Here is a 15,300-nt window from a genome sequence, read left to right on the forward strand (position 1 = left end):
GAGACCCGAAAACACAAGCACACAATGATACAACACGGGACAGAGACCCCTAATCATCTATGCACAATACAAGTGGCACGAAAGCCAAAACAACAAGGCACAGGTACTCACACGACCAACGGACATTGGAACATGGATGCTTCCCAAATGGCTTCTTATCCCTATGTACTGCACTACTTTGGACCAGGACCCACAGTGAACTAAAAAGAGAATAGCTCATGGCCACAAAGGTAATATGGACCATTGTCTAAAGTAGCTCACTCCGTAGGAATGAAGTCAGTTGGGACATGAACTGGTATTAGATGAACAGATGTTGAAATCTCACCTTCTGAAGTCTTCAGTTGTAGCTTCACTTCTTCAGAGATCTTCACTGGGTCTCTCTCTCTATGTCCTGCCTGTGAGTTGAGTTCTACCTCTCTCTCAACTCCTTTTAAGGACCTGTCCAGTCAGACCCCTCCTCTATTTTGTCAAAATTCTCTCTCTCTCTCTCTCTCGCTCTCTCTCTCTACTCTACCTCTCTCTCTCTCTCTCTCGCTCTACCTCTCTCTCTCTCTCTCTCTCTCTCTCTCTCTCTCTCGCTCTACCTCTCTCTCTCGCTTTACCTCTCTCTACCGCTCTCATCCTTCAATTCTCCATACTTTCTGTCCAGCCCAAACACTGCTGGACCTGTCTGACATCTACCTGTTTGACAGGGTTGGGGTCAATTCAAAGTGAAGGTATTCAACTTTTGCAACACAGTCATGTGTTACATATTGGGTCACAATATTGTTATGAAGAGACTTAATTCTACCTAATTGAAGCTGATGAAGATGTCGTCTGAAGTGCATTACAATGTCTTGGAAACACAATGCTATTTCAGAAGGAGATAAATAATGAGCAGTAAAACCTTTTGTCCTCATTGTGATGTCACCAGATAGACTTTAGATGCAGCATCAATTTCACTATAAGTTCTGAAATGTTAAATTCATTTGAATTAACTGCTGTCTGTCTAATTGATCTTTTGCCCCAGAATGTTGGGCAACTGATCGTAGCAACTGACGTAGCAGCTGTCGTCAAGCCCAACACCTTGACAAGCTCATGAAACATGAAATCCATTGAGAGATTACATAAAAGGTAGAGTTTTCATTGAAAAACGAATAGTTTAAATTGCTAAATATTTTAAATATTTTAACAGTGCACCAGGGATACTTGCTACTGTGATTCCTTATTTTGTTATATTGTTTGCTGGCTCAGCTGGTTAGCTTGAGCTCTGTCTCATTGACATCCCAATGTTGCTAATGGCCAGCTATCTATCCTGTTAATATAACTTGTTTTGTTAGCTAGGTAATGTTAGCTAGGTATGTTAGAAATGTTATGATCACAACTCTCATCTGTTGTCGACATAAGAATTGCATTTGGGAGCACCAGCTAGTTAGCGAGGTAATGTTAGCCATGTTATGAGCACCAGCTAGTTAGCTAGGTAATGTTAGCCATGTTATGAGCACCAGCTAGTTAGCTAGGTAATGTTAGCCATGTTATGAGCACCAGCTAGTTAGCGAGGTAATATTAGCCATGTTATGAGCACCAGCTAGTTAGCTAGGTAATGTTAGTCATGTTATGAGCACCAGCCAGTTAGCTAGGTAATGTTAGCCATGTTATGAGCACCAGCAAGTTAGCTAGGTAATCTTACCATGTTATGAGCACCAGCTAGTTAGCTAGGTAATGTTAGCCATGTTATGAGCACCAGCTAGTTAGCTAGGTAATGTTAGCCATGTTATGAGCGCCAGCTAGTTAGCTAGGTAATGTTAGCCATGTTATGAGCACCAGCTCGTTAGCTAGGTAATGTTAGCCATGTTATGAGCCCAGCTAGTTTAGGTAATGTTAGCCATGTTATGAGCACCAGCTCGTTAGCAAGGAAATGTTAGCCATGTTATGAGCACCAGCTAGTTAGCTAGGTAATGTTAGCCATGTTATGAGCACCAGCTCGTTAGCTAGGTAATGTTAGCCATGTTATGAGCACCAGCTAGTTAGCTAGGTAATGTTAGCTGTATTTGTATTTTTTTCCAGAGTTTCCTGGTCTTTGCATTAACAAGATATTCATTTCCAGCATCTTTCAGACCATTGAAAATGCAAAAAAAAGAGGAGGACAGGCACAGCCTGCCCCACCACTACCAATGATTCTCAGCTAGCGGTGGCCAATGTTAGCAGAAGTTTGCAGTGGGTTTTAGCTATAATTGTAGTGCAAAAGTATTGCACAAAATACCATAAACCACATAATCTCAGTGTGATTTAATTTAAAACAGGACAATGGAATAGATGGATGAGGTATGTCCCATTAGAACCTATTCCTTACATAGTGGACTAGTTGTGACCCTATAGGCCCTGGTCAAAAGCAGTGTACTATGTTGGGAATGTCTTGAAATAGTTTTATTGTGTAAGATGGTTGTTATGGTACCCTGTAGCAAAATATATTGTCTTAAAAGTTCATTTAACCCTCCCGTGGTCCTGGGGCCAGGGTGACCCAGGTCCAGTCCTCCCCTCTGTGCTCTGTGCTCGCGGGTCAGAGTGACCCAAGTTTGCCCTGTGTTTTTCCCGCTCTGCGCTGGCGGGGTCAAAAGTGACCCGTGCCAGCCACTGGCTCAGTGTGCCTTTGAGCGTAGTAGAGAGTCTGGAATAGTGGATGAGGCGTGTCCCGGCTCCCCGCTCTGCACTCTTCGCTCTGCGCTCAGAGAGACCCTGTCAGCCACTGGCGAGGGCGTGTGCCGCGGATGTCGTAGTAGAGAGTCTGCGACTGTGGCGAGTGTGGCGAGTATATTGGCGAGGTGTGCCCGGCTCCCCACTCTGCGCCTGGGCTCGCAGCTCTGCACTCTTGGGTCAGAGCACAGGTCCGGACGTGCCTCGCTGTGCTAGAGAGCAGCCGACTGTGCAGAGTGACCGTAGCCACTGGCTTGTTGTGCTCTGCGCTCTGCGCTCGTGGGTCTGAGCGACCCAGACCCCTGTGTTTCCAGGGCTCTGAGGCTCTGCGCTCGTGGGTCAGTGCGGCCAGGCCCTGTGTTTCCAGGGCTCTGAGCTCTGCGCTCGTGGGTCAGTGCGACCCAGGCCCTGTGTTTCCAGGGCTCTGAGCTCTGCGCTCGTGGGTCAGTGCAACCCAGGCCCTGTGTTTCCAGGGCTCTGAGCTCTGCGCTCGTGGGTCAGTGCAACCCAGGCCCTGTGTTTCCAGGGCTGGCGCTCTGCGCTCAGCGCTCTGCGAGTCAGAGCAACCCTGTCAGCCACTGGCGAGGCGTGTGCCCTGGGTGTAGTAGGTGTCTGCGAGTGTGGCGAGGTCGTGCGCTCTGCGGGTCAGAGCGACCCAGCCAGCCAGCTGCACAGAGACATAAACTGAACAAGTTCCAGACACGTAACTAACAGAAATGGAATAATGTGTACCTGAACAAAGGGGGAGGGGGTCAAAGTCAAAAGTAACAGTCAGTATCTGGTGTGGCCACCAGCTGCATTAAGTACTGCAGTGCATCTCCCCCCTCATGGACTGCACCAGATTTGCCCCGTTCTTGCTGTGAGATGTTACCCCACTCTTCCACCAAGGCACCTGAGAGAGAGAGGAGATAGAGAGAGAGAACAAAGGGGAGGGAGAGAACAGAGTAGAGAGAGAGCTGCATTAAGTAGAGAGAGAGAGAGAGAGACTGCAGAGAGCGAGGGAGAGAGATGTTACCCCACTCTTCGAGAGAGAGAGAGTTAGAGAGAGAGAGAGCAAGAGGTAGAGAGAGAGCGAGTTAGAGAGAGAGCGAGGAGAGAGAGAGAGAGCGAGCGAGGAGAGAGAGAGAGTTAGAGAGTAGAGAGGCGAGAGAGGGAGAGAGAGGAGAGAGTTAGAGAGAGAGCAAGAGTACAGAGAGAGGTAGAGAGGAGAGGTAGAGGTAGAGGAGAGCGAGAGAGAGGTACAGAGAGAGAGAGAGGTACAGAGAGAGAGAGAGAGAGAGAGGTACAGAGAGAGGTAGAGAGAGAGAGAGAGAGAGGTACAGAGAGAGAGAGAGAGAGGTACAGAGAGAGAGAGAGAGAGCGAGAGAGAGCGAGAGAGAGAGAGAGAGAGGACAGAGAGAGAGAGAGCGGTAGAGAGAGAGCGAGAGAGAGAGAGAGAGAGAGCGAGAGAGCGAGAGGTAGAGAGAGAGCGACAGAGAGGTAGAGAGAGAGAGAGAGAGAGAGAGGTAGAGAGAGAGCGACAGAGAGGTAGAAGAGAAGAGAGAGAGAGAGCGAGGGAGAGGTAGAGCGAAGAGAGAGAGAGTTAGAGAGAGAGCAAGAGGGAGAGAGAGAGTTAGAGAGAGCAAGAGCAAGAGGGAGAGGTAGAGAGAGAGCAAGAGGGAGAGAGAGGTAGAGAGGGCGAGAGGTAGAGAGAGCGAGAGAGAGGTAGAGAGAGAGAGAGAGAGAGAGAGAAAGAGAGAGAGAGAGCGAGGGAGAGAAATTTTGACAAAATAGAGGGAGGTGTCTGACTGGACGGGTCCTTAAAAAGGAGTTGAGAGAGAGGTAGAACTCAACTCACAGGCAGGACAGAGAGAGAGAGACCCTCCTGTGTATTTATTCGAGGTACTCCTCGCTCTTTTGAATGGGTCTCAGCCCTGTGTTTTGTATGTGTTTGCTTGGTCTTCGTCCCTGTGCCTTTCCATGGCACACTGTATTTTGGGAAAATAAAAAACCCTATTACGCATTCCTGTCTCCTTTATAACAATGTGACACTCTCCTCCAGTACCCCCAGTTATACAGTAGGTTATGTACTTAAAGGGATATTGCAATATTTTGGCAAATTAAAACCCTTTTCTTCTTACACGGAGTCAGGTTTTGTCTCTGCATGCCATTTGAAGGACTTTGAAGGTAGTTTTTCCAGCGATCGCTAACTCACGTCAGCGCAATGACTGGAAGTCTTTGGCATCTGCTCTCATAGTTAGCAATTGTGTTGAAGCTATAGTAGTTCATTTCAAAACTTCCTTCAAAACTAATGAAAGAGGGCTAAATTGCCAAAATCGCACAACATCCCTTTAACACCTTGATCCATCATCTTTCCTCCTCTCTTCTCCTCACCTAACATCTCCTCTCTCATATACCTCTCTCCCCTCCTCCTTTCCTCACCTCTCCCATATTCCTCTCTCCCCTCATCCTCTCCTCACCTCTCCTCTCCTATATACCTCTCTCCCCTCATCCTCTCCTCACCTCTCCTCTCCCATATTCCTCTCTCCCCTCATCCTCTCCTCTCTCATATTCCTCTCTCCCCTCATCCTGTCTTCCCCTACCCTATCCTCTCTCCCTTCCTCCTCTCTCCCTTCCTCATCTCCTCACCAAACCTCTCCCTCTCCATTACCTCTCTCCCAACAACAAACCCTGGTTCTACTTTCACTCTCTCTCCTCCAGACCTTCAGCTTTCATTTTTTGTCGACATTTAGAAAATTTGCATAGAAAATAGATGTAAGAATTGCCTGCAACAGTGAGATTCCGTTGAACTGTTGTGTCGATAAAAACAACTGGACGTAGTAACTTCACCCCCCAACAAAAAACAAAATGTACCTAGAGTGTAGAATAAACAAATTGTCCGTGCCAAGGTATCATCATGGTCTGCACCAAGGTATCACAATGGTCTGCGCCAAGGTATCACCATGGTCTGCGCCAGGTATCACCATGGTCTGTGCCAAGGTATCATCATGGTCTGCACCAAGGTATCACCATGGTCTGCACCAAGGTATCACCATGGTCTGCACCAAGGTATCATAATGGTCTGCACCAGGTATCATCATGGTCCGTGCCATGGTCCGTGCCATGGTGGAACTGCATTGTATGTCTGCAATAATTGGATGGTGAAACTTGCATCGAGCCTACCAGAAGAGCAAGGTGAAGCAAGTCCGGCATTCTTGAAAGTCACAATAAACCTTGTCCTGCAAAACAACTATTTGAATATGATCATTTAAAAAATGCATTCAGTGGGCATAATTGAACTCCCAATTACGTTCTGGACACGCCCCTTTCCTGCTAACTCACCACACCTGATCTCACTCTGCTAATCACCAATTCCTCTTCCATTCTTCTGGTATATAAGCAACTTGTTCTGCTTGGGTTTGTTCAGCATTTGTGGTGTCCCAGTTCCTTTAGTGTTCCTGTTGTTGATTGGCTAAAGTAAGTTCCTGCTATTGTAACTTTTCTAGGGTTTTAACTTCCTGCATTGGGGTGTAATATCCTGTTTAATTTAACTGTAAGGGAAGTGTTACAGCTTGTGAGATGAGACGTGGTATAATGATGGTTCCTGCTAGCAGAATGTGTCTTACATCTATAATCCTGTAGACTGTTCTGATTAGTGTCCATGTGCACAGCTGTCTAGCTAATCACCCTCACAATATGGGCACCATGCTGGGCCAGACTGGAAGTAGGGGAAACATGGACGTGCAAAGCCAGAACAAAACATTGGCTGCCATATTTGGATGGGCCTTGTCTAAACTAGATGTAGTTATTGATCAGTGCTGTAAATGGTGCTTTATCAGAACCATCTAGTGTATTATGGATGGCTCTTCAGAGGTGGGACCCCATACTGCTAGCAGGTACCTTATTGAACCATGTCATCTAATATTGGGCTGTGGTGTATTCCCTCCAGCACGATAACAACTTATCACAGCCTTTCCTGGTGGCCATTTTACCTTACCTACTGGTGTTAAAAGCCACTAAGCCTTCCCTACTGGTGTTACAAGCCACTAAGCCTTCCCTACTGGTGTTACAAGTCACTAAGCCTTCCCTACTGGTGTTACAAGCCACTAAGCCTTACCTGACATCATTTTGTACTTTGCTTTTATTTTTGTTGTAAAATAAAAGAAGCAGAATATAACTGTGTTAAATCATAATGCTTGTCTTCTGACAGATTTGGCCATAACCAAACCTGAATGACATTTCTACATTTGGGAATTTGAACTCTATTACATCTGTCTGAGTGGAGAGAAATACCTGCCTAGAAATTCTCCTCAACCCTGTTTAGGGAATAGGTTGGCATTTAGGAAAGCAGACATATTCCTGTTCTAATCTACTGTATGTTGAGTTGAATCTGGTTTTGATGCCTTCACTCTGTTTCTTTCAGGAGATTCCATGACCATGTTGACCAGTCTTCTGCTTCTCAGTGCTGCCTTTGCTCTGGGAGATGCAAGTAAGAGTCTAATTTTCTTGACTCGTTCTGTATATTTCTTGTAGCAGAGGTGACTGGATGATCTACAAATAATATTGTAGCTCTGGTTTGTAGATCTTTCTCCAATAGCCTTTAAAGCCACATGTAACTTCTCCTTACAGATGCATTGATAGAAGAAGACTTGTGTCCTTCCGGTTGGACCAAATATGGATCAATCTGTTTAATGTTTGTAAAGACTACGAGGAGCTGGCCTGAAGCAGAGGTATCACCCTTACCATCTAATGTGTATTTGAAGGGGAAGTGTAGTTGAAATGAGCTCTTTGACACCTTAAAGGTGATACTTTCTTAAACTGCAACACATGACTGATGTGAAATACTGAACTTCCCTTTAAGATGGGAATTTTCTATACATTTTGAATATTTAATGTGGAGTCGTGCCTCCTGTATATTGGAACCCACCGGACACGGCTTAAGATGGAGATGAACTAGTATCTTTAAGAGTTTTAAAAAGGAATTAGTTGCGATGGTCAATATTTGGTTGAGAGTCCAGAAGACAAATTCTCAGCAAGGCTGACTGACTAATACATGAAATGTCTTTGTTCCCATCTACTGCTTGGCTGTTACTGTAGATAATATTTTTCTTAATTGACTTGCCTAGTTAAATAAATACTTTCTTCTCTAGCGGTACTGTGTGTCCCTTGGTGATCAACTGGTGTCTGTACCCAACGTTGTCGAGTACCTTGGCGCAAACCTGGCATCTGTGCACAGCTCCGAGGAGGACCAGTTTCTACAGGCGTTGGTCTTGGTCAAGACTGTTAGTTTCCCTCCTACCTGGATTGGCGGATTTTATTCTGTTAAGGTGGGACCATTAAGCCTACAGTGATATATAGAGCCATTATTGCAAGGAACTCCGTTCCATCTCATATTGCTCAAGTGAACAGCAAACCTGGTTAAAAATGGGAGATGTGGCACGTAGGCTACCTGTAATTTGATGATGTAGTTCTGTCTGAGTAGTTCTAATGTCATTTTGTGTGGACCCCAGGAAGAGGAGCTGCTGCTTTTTAACAGCTATTGTAATGGTTTCCATATAAAATATTAAGAGTTGCCATGCTACAGGTAGCCTCGCCGTTGGCCAATAAAGGCTAGTTTGAATCCCAGAGCGTGAAATCTGATGTGCCCTTGAGCAACGCCCTTAATCCTAATTGACCCTGTAGGTCATTCTAGATGAGTCTGCTAAATTATTTTACTGTCAACTTCAGGAGGCCTTTATACTCATGTAAAATGTTTCTAGGTAAGTATAAATTTGATCAAAGTAATCTCTTCCATACAGTCTTGTAACCACGTGTATGGGGTTTCTAGCTTCAAAGGTTGTGTACTTGTTATAGTCTTTGAAAGGCATGGGATGATTGCAAATGTGAGGAGTCGACTGTAGGTTCATTACACAAGCAACAGTCCCAGTTGGTGGGTTTTGAAGTAGTGGTAGCTTAAACTGTTTGTTTTCAGGTGGTAGAGGAAGGACTACATTTAGTCTTTATTCTCAAACCCCACTTTCCCCCCCCCCCTCAGGACAGGCGGTGGTTCTGGAGTGATGGCTCCGACTTTGATCACCAGAACTGGGCTGAAGGAAGGCCTGGTGCTGGTGCCATCGAGACTTGTATTCATATCAACTTTGGAGGTACAGTAAACCCAGTATCATTCACTGATCCAGTCATCAAATTAAACTTATTCCTTGTTCATTTAACTAATGAATGTCTCCTGTGGACTTTCCTACTGTCTGTACAGCTGAGTATCTGTGTTCTGTGTTTCATCTTCAGGTCAGGCCGCTGGAACAATGCTTTATGTGGAAGGAGCTTGCCCTCTGTATGCTCCCTGAGACTCCTGCCTCTCCGCCAGACTATACATTAGAAGCAGCAATGCTATTCCGTAGTGTCTGCAACCTTTTCATGGTAACGTCAAAATACTTAGTTGCTGTTAAATGAAGTCTGTTACTAACCAAATGTTGAGGAGTTGTTTGCAGCCACTAAAATGTGGATGCTATTTTTGTCTCATGAGTTATTGACTATGAATCATACTGCTGAAATTGTCCCATGTTTTGAGAGCTTTCTAAAAGGTACATTCGCATCCCAAAATGTATTTGTCAAACATAAGTACAAAACCTGTGTCAAATTGGCAGTAAGTACAACCTGTAACACTTCACCTGAAACTCTGCATCATAACACATGTTGTAGTTGGTAATCTTTCTTCCTGTCCCCTGTGGAACTCAACCCCACAACCTTTATGTTGGAAGTGCTATGCTTTACTGTGCCACCAGGACATAACTGTAATTGTGCCTAACTTTGTAAATGTAGACCTGTGACATGACACAGTATGTTTAGGATACTGAAGTGCAAAAGACATGTTTAACTTATGGCTGCAGGGGGCAGTATTGAATAGCTTGGATGAAAAGGTGCCCATTGTAAACAGCCAGCTGCTCAGTCTCAGTTGCTAATATATGTAAATTAGTATTGGATAGAAAACATTAAAGTTTCCAAAAATTGTCTGTATAAAACAACTGATATTGCAGGTGAAACCCTGAGTAATATCAAACCAGGAAGTGGCTTCTATTTTGACTCCATGTTCCATAGCCTCCCTTTGTGCCATTTAATAACCTCTTAGCGTCCCCTGAGACGTCTGCGTCCCACCCAGCCATCTGCAAATGCGCTACGCTAAATGCTAATAGCACTCGTTAAAACTCAAACGTTCATTAAAAAACACATGCAGGGTACTCAACCTCATAGTCTACCAATACCGGATCCGGCTTCGTGACTACGGCTCATTAGCATAACGCACAATGCGAAAAAATATTCCTAAAAAATATTTAACCTCCACACATTAACAAGTAAAACAGCTCAAATGAAAGCTAAACAAGTTTATCTACCCAGCAAGCCAGATTTCTAAAATGTTTTACGGCAAACAGCACATATTTACGTCAAACCACCACCGCAGACATAGCTCATTAGCATAGCCAAGTAGGAAAAAATATGCAATCAACAAACGCAGGATTAAAAAAATAATTTCACTAACCTTTTGAAATCTTCATCAGATGACAGTAATATAACATGTTACACAGTACATTCATTTTTTTTTCAATCTGCAATATATATCCATAAATCTCTGTTTACAATGACGCATCGTTCAAAAAATGCTACTAAAATGTCAGGAGAAATGACGATAGCTCCGGCAGATAACGTCAGCTAACAAGGAATACACATCAACTTTGACTAAATATGCATGTTTTACATATGTATAGGAAGATACACTTCTTCTGAATGCAATCGCTGTGTTACATTTATTTTTAACGTTACAGGATGCGTTCACTAGGCTATACTATGAGACAGCGCTCAAAAAGTAGCATTCTGGCTCCTCTATCTTGGAGTCGACAGAAACCCAAATTTACCACATAAATATTCCCTTACCTTTGCTGTTCTTCCATCAAAAGACCTGGAAGGGATTATACTTACCAAACCAGCGTTTAGTTTTCAAGTCTGCGTCTTTCGGTTCTCAAAATAGCCACATTTCGGTCGAAAATGTAGGCAAAATTCAAGTGGATGCGCAAAAACGTTGAAATTATATATGTCGAGTTAACTTGTCAAACTAACTTCATAATCAAGCTTTAACATGTTATAAAGGTGTACAGCAATTTTGAGAACGAACAGAAACACAGGCACCGTTCAATCGATCTTGGAAAAAAGACAGGACTTGACCACTGCGCACATAAAAGTGACCGTTTTTTTTGAGTGACTGGCAGCAGCTTTCGGCATGCTCAAACTCTGGCGAGCGGGCGATTCTCACAATGAGAAGCCCCATTGAAAGCTGAGATCGCGCTGAACACGTAGGGACTCTTCCCAGAGCTGTAACTTGAAGGAGCGCACACATATGCTGGGCACTTGTTGGCTGCTTTTCTTAGCTCTGCGGTTCAACTCATCCCAAACTATCTATATTGGGTGATTGTGGATCAATCACCGGATATTTTGGAATAAAAAAACTACTGCACGTAAGGCGCCAATGTAAACTGAGATTTTTGGATATAAATATAAATTATTATATAAAATATTATTGAACAAAACATACATGTATTGTGTAATATGATGTCCTATGAGTGCCATCTGATGAAGATCATCAAAGGTTAGTGATGAATTTGATTTGTATTTCTGCTTTTTGTGAATACTATCTTTGGCTTGAAAAATGGCTGTGTTTTTTCGACTTGGCGGTGATCTAACATAATCATACATTGTGCTTTAGCTGTAAAGCATTTTTGAAATCGGACACGATGGGTAGATTAACAAGATGTTTATCTCTCATTTGCTGTATTGGACTTGTTAATGTGTGAAAGTTACATATTTCTAAAAAATATTTTTGAATTTCACGTGCTGCCATTTCAGCGGAATGTTGTCGAGGGTTTCGCTAGCGCTAGAGAGGTTCAATGCTGAGCTACAGTCAATAAACAGCATTCTTACATACAGTGGTAACTCCTTTAAAGTTGCGGCACACCTTGCGTGCTGCCACAGAATTCTGTGGCATGTCATTTAATTCTCAGCCATTTTTTCCTGTTACTGCTAGTTTGAGAAGCATTTGTTAGTATTCCGTATTGGCATTACCAGAAAATGTAAAACTTTTTTTGTAACAACTTAGTATATGGGATTGATTAAGAAATGTGATTAATATTATGGTGTTTCTATTCAGAGCTTCCGTAGGATGGAATGGAGAATATGGCGCTGTACATTGTGACGGTCGGGAGTAGGCTACAGGATTGGAGGATTCTAAATATTTTGCCTTCATTAGACAACTTTGTTCCAATATTTCTGTAAATCAGTGATATTTATTCCCAAAGTAAATTCCCAGAACATTAACCATGTGTGTTCACTTGTTTTTGTTCTGTAGTTTCAACCCAATGATTCGTCTGACAAACAAAGACCTTTCCGTCCAGCAGGCCCAGGCATGGATCAAAATTGGCGAGACATTCAATAACGTCGTCTTCACAGATGAATCAACCGTGGCCCTTGAGCAATTTGCTCCAGAATAAAAGGAAGAATATCAAGAAGATTAACGAAAGCATAAAGATGAAGAAATGCTGTTTAGTTAGAATTGCAACACTTTATTTATGGCTGCAGGGGCAGTATTGAGTAGCTTGGATGAGAAGGTGCCCATTGTAAAAGGCCAGCTCCTCAGTCTCGGTTGCTAATATATGCATATTATTATTGGATAGAAAACACTAAAGTTTCCAAAACTGTCAAAATATTGTCTGAGTATAACAGAACTGATATTGCAGGCGAAACCCTGAGGAAAATCAAAACAGGAAGTGGCTTCTATTATGAAAAATGAGCCAGAACGATAACATCGCGTCAAATGGTCACATGAGTTTTGCTCACGCAACAGAATTTGAATAGGTATTGCTTTTCCGTGAAAGACATTTGCGGTTGATATTGATTATACATTTTAAAAACAACCTGATGATTGATTATAAAAAACTTTGGACATTTTGGAAACTATTTGGAATTTGTCATGACCGCTCTTTCCTGTGGATTTCTGAACATTACAAACATTTTGGATCTAAAAATAATCTTTATGGAACATTTGTGTAACTGGGAGTCTCGTGAGTGAAAACGTCCGAATATCAAAGTTAAGCGATTAATTTGATTGCTTTTCGTGACCAAGCTACTTTGATGCTATGTTCATAATGCTTTGTCATGCAATCGATAAACATACACAAAAGCTTGGATTGCTTTCGCTGTAAAGCATAGTTTCAAAATCTGTGAAGACAGGTGGATTAACAAAAGGCCGAGCTGTGTTTTGCACTTGCATAGGTTATAGAGCTCATTAAGCGATTTTGATTGTCAAATTTCATTTGCATTGATGACAGAGTGATTACAGGGACAATCGAGTGCTCAGTACCAGGCAGTTAGCAAGTGCGGTAGACTACTAATGACCATCACCAGCATCAGAGCTTGGAGAAGACTAATTACTAAATGGCCACGTGGAATTTGACTACCTTCAATTCTTGTAACTGCCGGTAATACAGTCGTACTCCTTCCTCCATTTCCCATAAATGAACCGGTTCAGATACATTGTTCAACATATCAACAACAACAATAACGTCAGTAAATCAACACTTTAATCTCTGGATTCATTCATGTATTTATTTGTATGGGATGTGAATCCGTTCCTGTAGTTCAGTAAAGACAACTGGCCGTCTTCTACATCTTTACTTCCAACACCGTTCATCTACAATTAGAAAGAAATACAGATCAATAACAAGATGCAAAGAAATAACATTTAGTAAATGACATCTCCATTCCAACACCGTTCATCTACAATTACACAAAAAACATTAACATCCAGAATCAGCTGCAAAGTAGTAACATTTAGTAAATGACATCTCCATTCCAACACCGTTCATCTACAATTAGACAAAAAATATTAACATCCAGAATCAGCTGAATGAGTAGACACACACACACCTTGGAACAGTTGCTAGCAGTTGATAGCAGTGCCTGGTCGAGTCTCAGTACCCGGGATCTTCTGTCCAGAACTGTTCACACACCAACAGTAACCTACCAGAAAGACACATGTTAGTAACCTGTTAAATATATAATATTTATACATTTTACTGTAACATGTTGAATTGTCACGTTCAACTGAATTGGAGCATTTATAGTGTGTGTGTTTTAACCTGTAGAGCCCCAACATTGCTTAGGGGTGTATCGTCCAGCGGCGTCACACGTGGGGATGTAGGCTCCAACTGGGTCATGTGTCGCGGCATCTCTAGCACGCTCACAGGGGGTCATGGGTCGTATCGCGCCATCTGGACACAAGTAACATGGACATAACATTGCAGCACATGCATGCCGTAATCTTCTGGTGCGTCCCATATGTGCCCTGGTCAGAAGTAGTTTATACGGAATAGGTTTCCATTTCAGATGATACCTAGGTACTTCCTGGATTAATATGCAAGTTCAAGTAAATGTGTGTGTGAAGTAGGACAGAGCCAACAAATGTTTTTATTAAAATGTTGGTGAGTAGGTGTGAGGTATGTCACACTTACCTCCCAGAGCAAAAGCTGTGCTGACAAGCAGAATGATGGTCAATATCGCCATGGTGATAGTCTCCTGAGAGAGAAAGAGAGATTAGTTGAGCATTTTAAAGCATCTGGAATGGCTGTGGGTACTAGAGGAGAGGTTAAGGAAACCCACTATTAGGTACAAAACTGAAATAACAGCCAAAGCAGCATTTTCTAAACCCAGTCCTGAGGACCCCAATAAGAAGTATGGGCAACACGGTGCTACTAGTCTTCTGATTGTACTGAGGTAGTGGAATAGTGGTGAGGTTATAATGGGTCTAGGATCAGATAGGGTGATGTAGTGGAATAGTGGTGATGTGATAATGGGTCTAGGATCTCACACAAGCATGAGCGAGTGAGCACACACACACATACTAAATTCTCCAATTCAGTTAACCTCGGGATCGGTGTCTTTCCTGCGGGATGGTTGAGCTAACGTAGGCTAATGTGATTAGCATGAGGTTGTAAGTAACAAGAACATTTCCCAGGACATAGACATGTCTTATTTGGGCAGAAAGCTTAACTTCTTGCTAATCAAACTGCACTGTCCAATTTACAGTAGCTGTTACGGTGAAAAAATGTCATACTATTAATTGAGGAGAGTGTACATTTATCTACTTGAACATGTATATTGACCAATTTGGCACATTTGGGCAGACTTTATACAACATTTTGAATAGAAATGCAAAACTTTATACATACACTGCTGCCATCAAATAGTCCAAATGTAAATTGTGTCGAGAGTCAGATAATGTTTATTAAGTCAGATAATGTTTATTAATAAACAAATTAGGCACATTTGGGCAGTGTTGATACATGTTGAACAGAAATGAAATGGTTCATTGGATCAGCGTAAAACTTTGCACATACACTGCTCCCATCTAGTAGTCTAAATCTAAATACACCCATGGCCCCTGTTTGCATGATAATTGTCCATTTTAAATCAAAACAAATTTCACACATTTAGAATATTTAAAGACAAGATGAAATCAAGAATAGTCTGATGGGTGACAATATTACTTTATAACTTGTGAATTATATATTATTATTTCTGCATGATGCCCAGTGTAATTCAAGAAACAGC

At 42.7% G+C, this 15,300-nt stretch overlaps 2 protein-coding genes across 2 annotated transcripts; one reads left to right on the forward strand and one right to left on the reverse strand.

The window, feature by feature from the left end:
- The first annotated feature begins 6,032 nt into the window (after nucleotides 1-6,032).
- LOC127922589 (ladderlectin-like) lies at nucleotides 6,033-12,182 on the forward strand. The gene is made up of 6 exons (XM_052506425.1): nucleotides 6,033-6,129; nucleotides 7,076-7,141; nucleotides 7,282-7,382; nucleotides 7,803-7,979; nucleotides 8,687-8,934; nucleotides 12,041-12,182. The coding sequence occupies exons 2-6, from the start codon at nucleotides 7,084-7,086 to the stop codon at nucleotides 12,180-12,182; spliced, it is 726 nt and encodes a 241-aa protein (XP_052362385.1). The 5' UTR covers nucleotides 6,033-6,129; nucleotides 7,076-7,083.
- A 1,075-nt stretch (nucleotides 12,183-13,257) lies between these two features.
- LOC118383076 (equistatin-like) lies at nucleotides 13,258-14,341 on the reverse strand. The gene is made up of 4 exons (XM_052506426.1): nucleotides 14,202-14,341; nucleotides 13,830-13,961; nucleotides 13,618-13,710; nucleotides 13,258-13,381 (listed from the first exon to the last, which is right to left on the reverse strand). Exons 1-3 carry the CDS (start codon nucleotides 14,251-14,253, stop codon nucleotides 13,631-13,633), a joined length of 264 nt encoding a protein of 87 aa, XP_052362386.1. The 5' UTR covers nucleotides 14,254-14,341; the 3' UTR covers nucleotides 13,258-13,381; nucleotides 13,618-13,630.
- Nucleotides 14,342-15,300: the final 959 nt, after the last annotated feature.

The sequence above is a fragment of the Oncorhynchus keta genome, unplaced genomic scaffold, assembly GCF_023373465.1.
Source record: "Oncorhynchus keta strain PuntledgeMale-10-30-2019 unplaced genomic scaffold, Oket_V2 Un_contig_26353_pilon_pilon, whole genome shotgun sequence".
Classification (NCBI taxonomy): domain Eukaryota; kingdom Metazoa; phylum Chordata; class Actinopteri; order Salmoniformes; family Salmonidae; genus Oncorhynchus; species Oncorhynchus keta.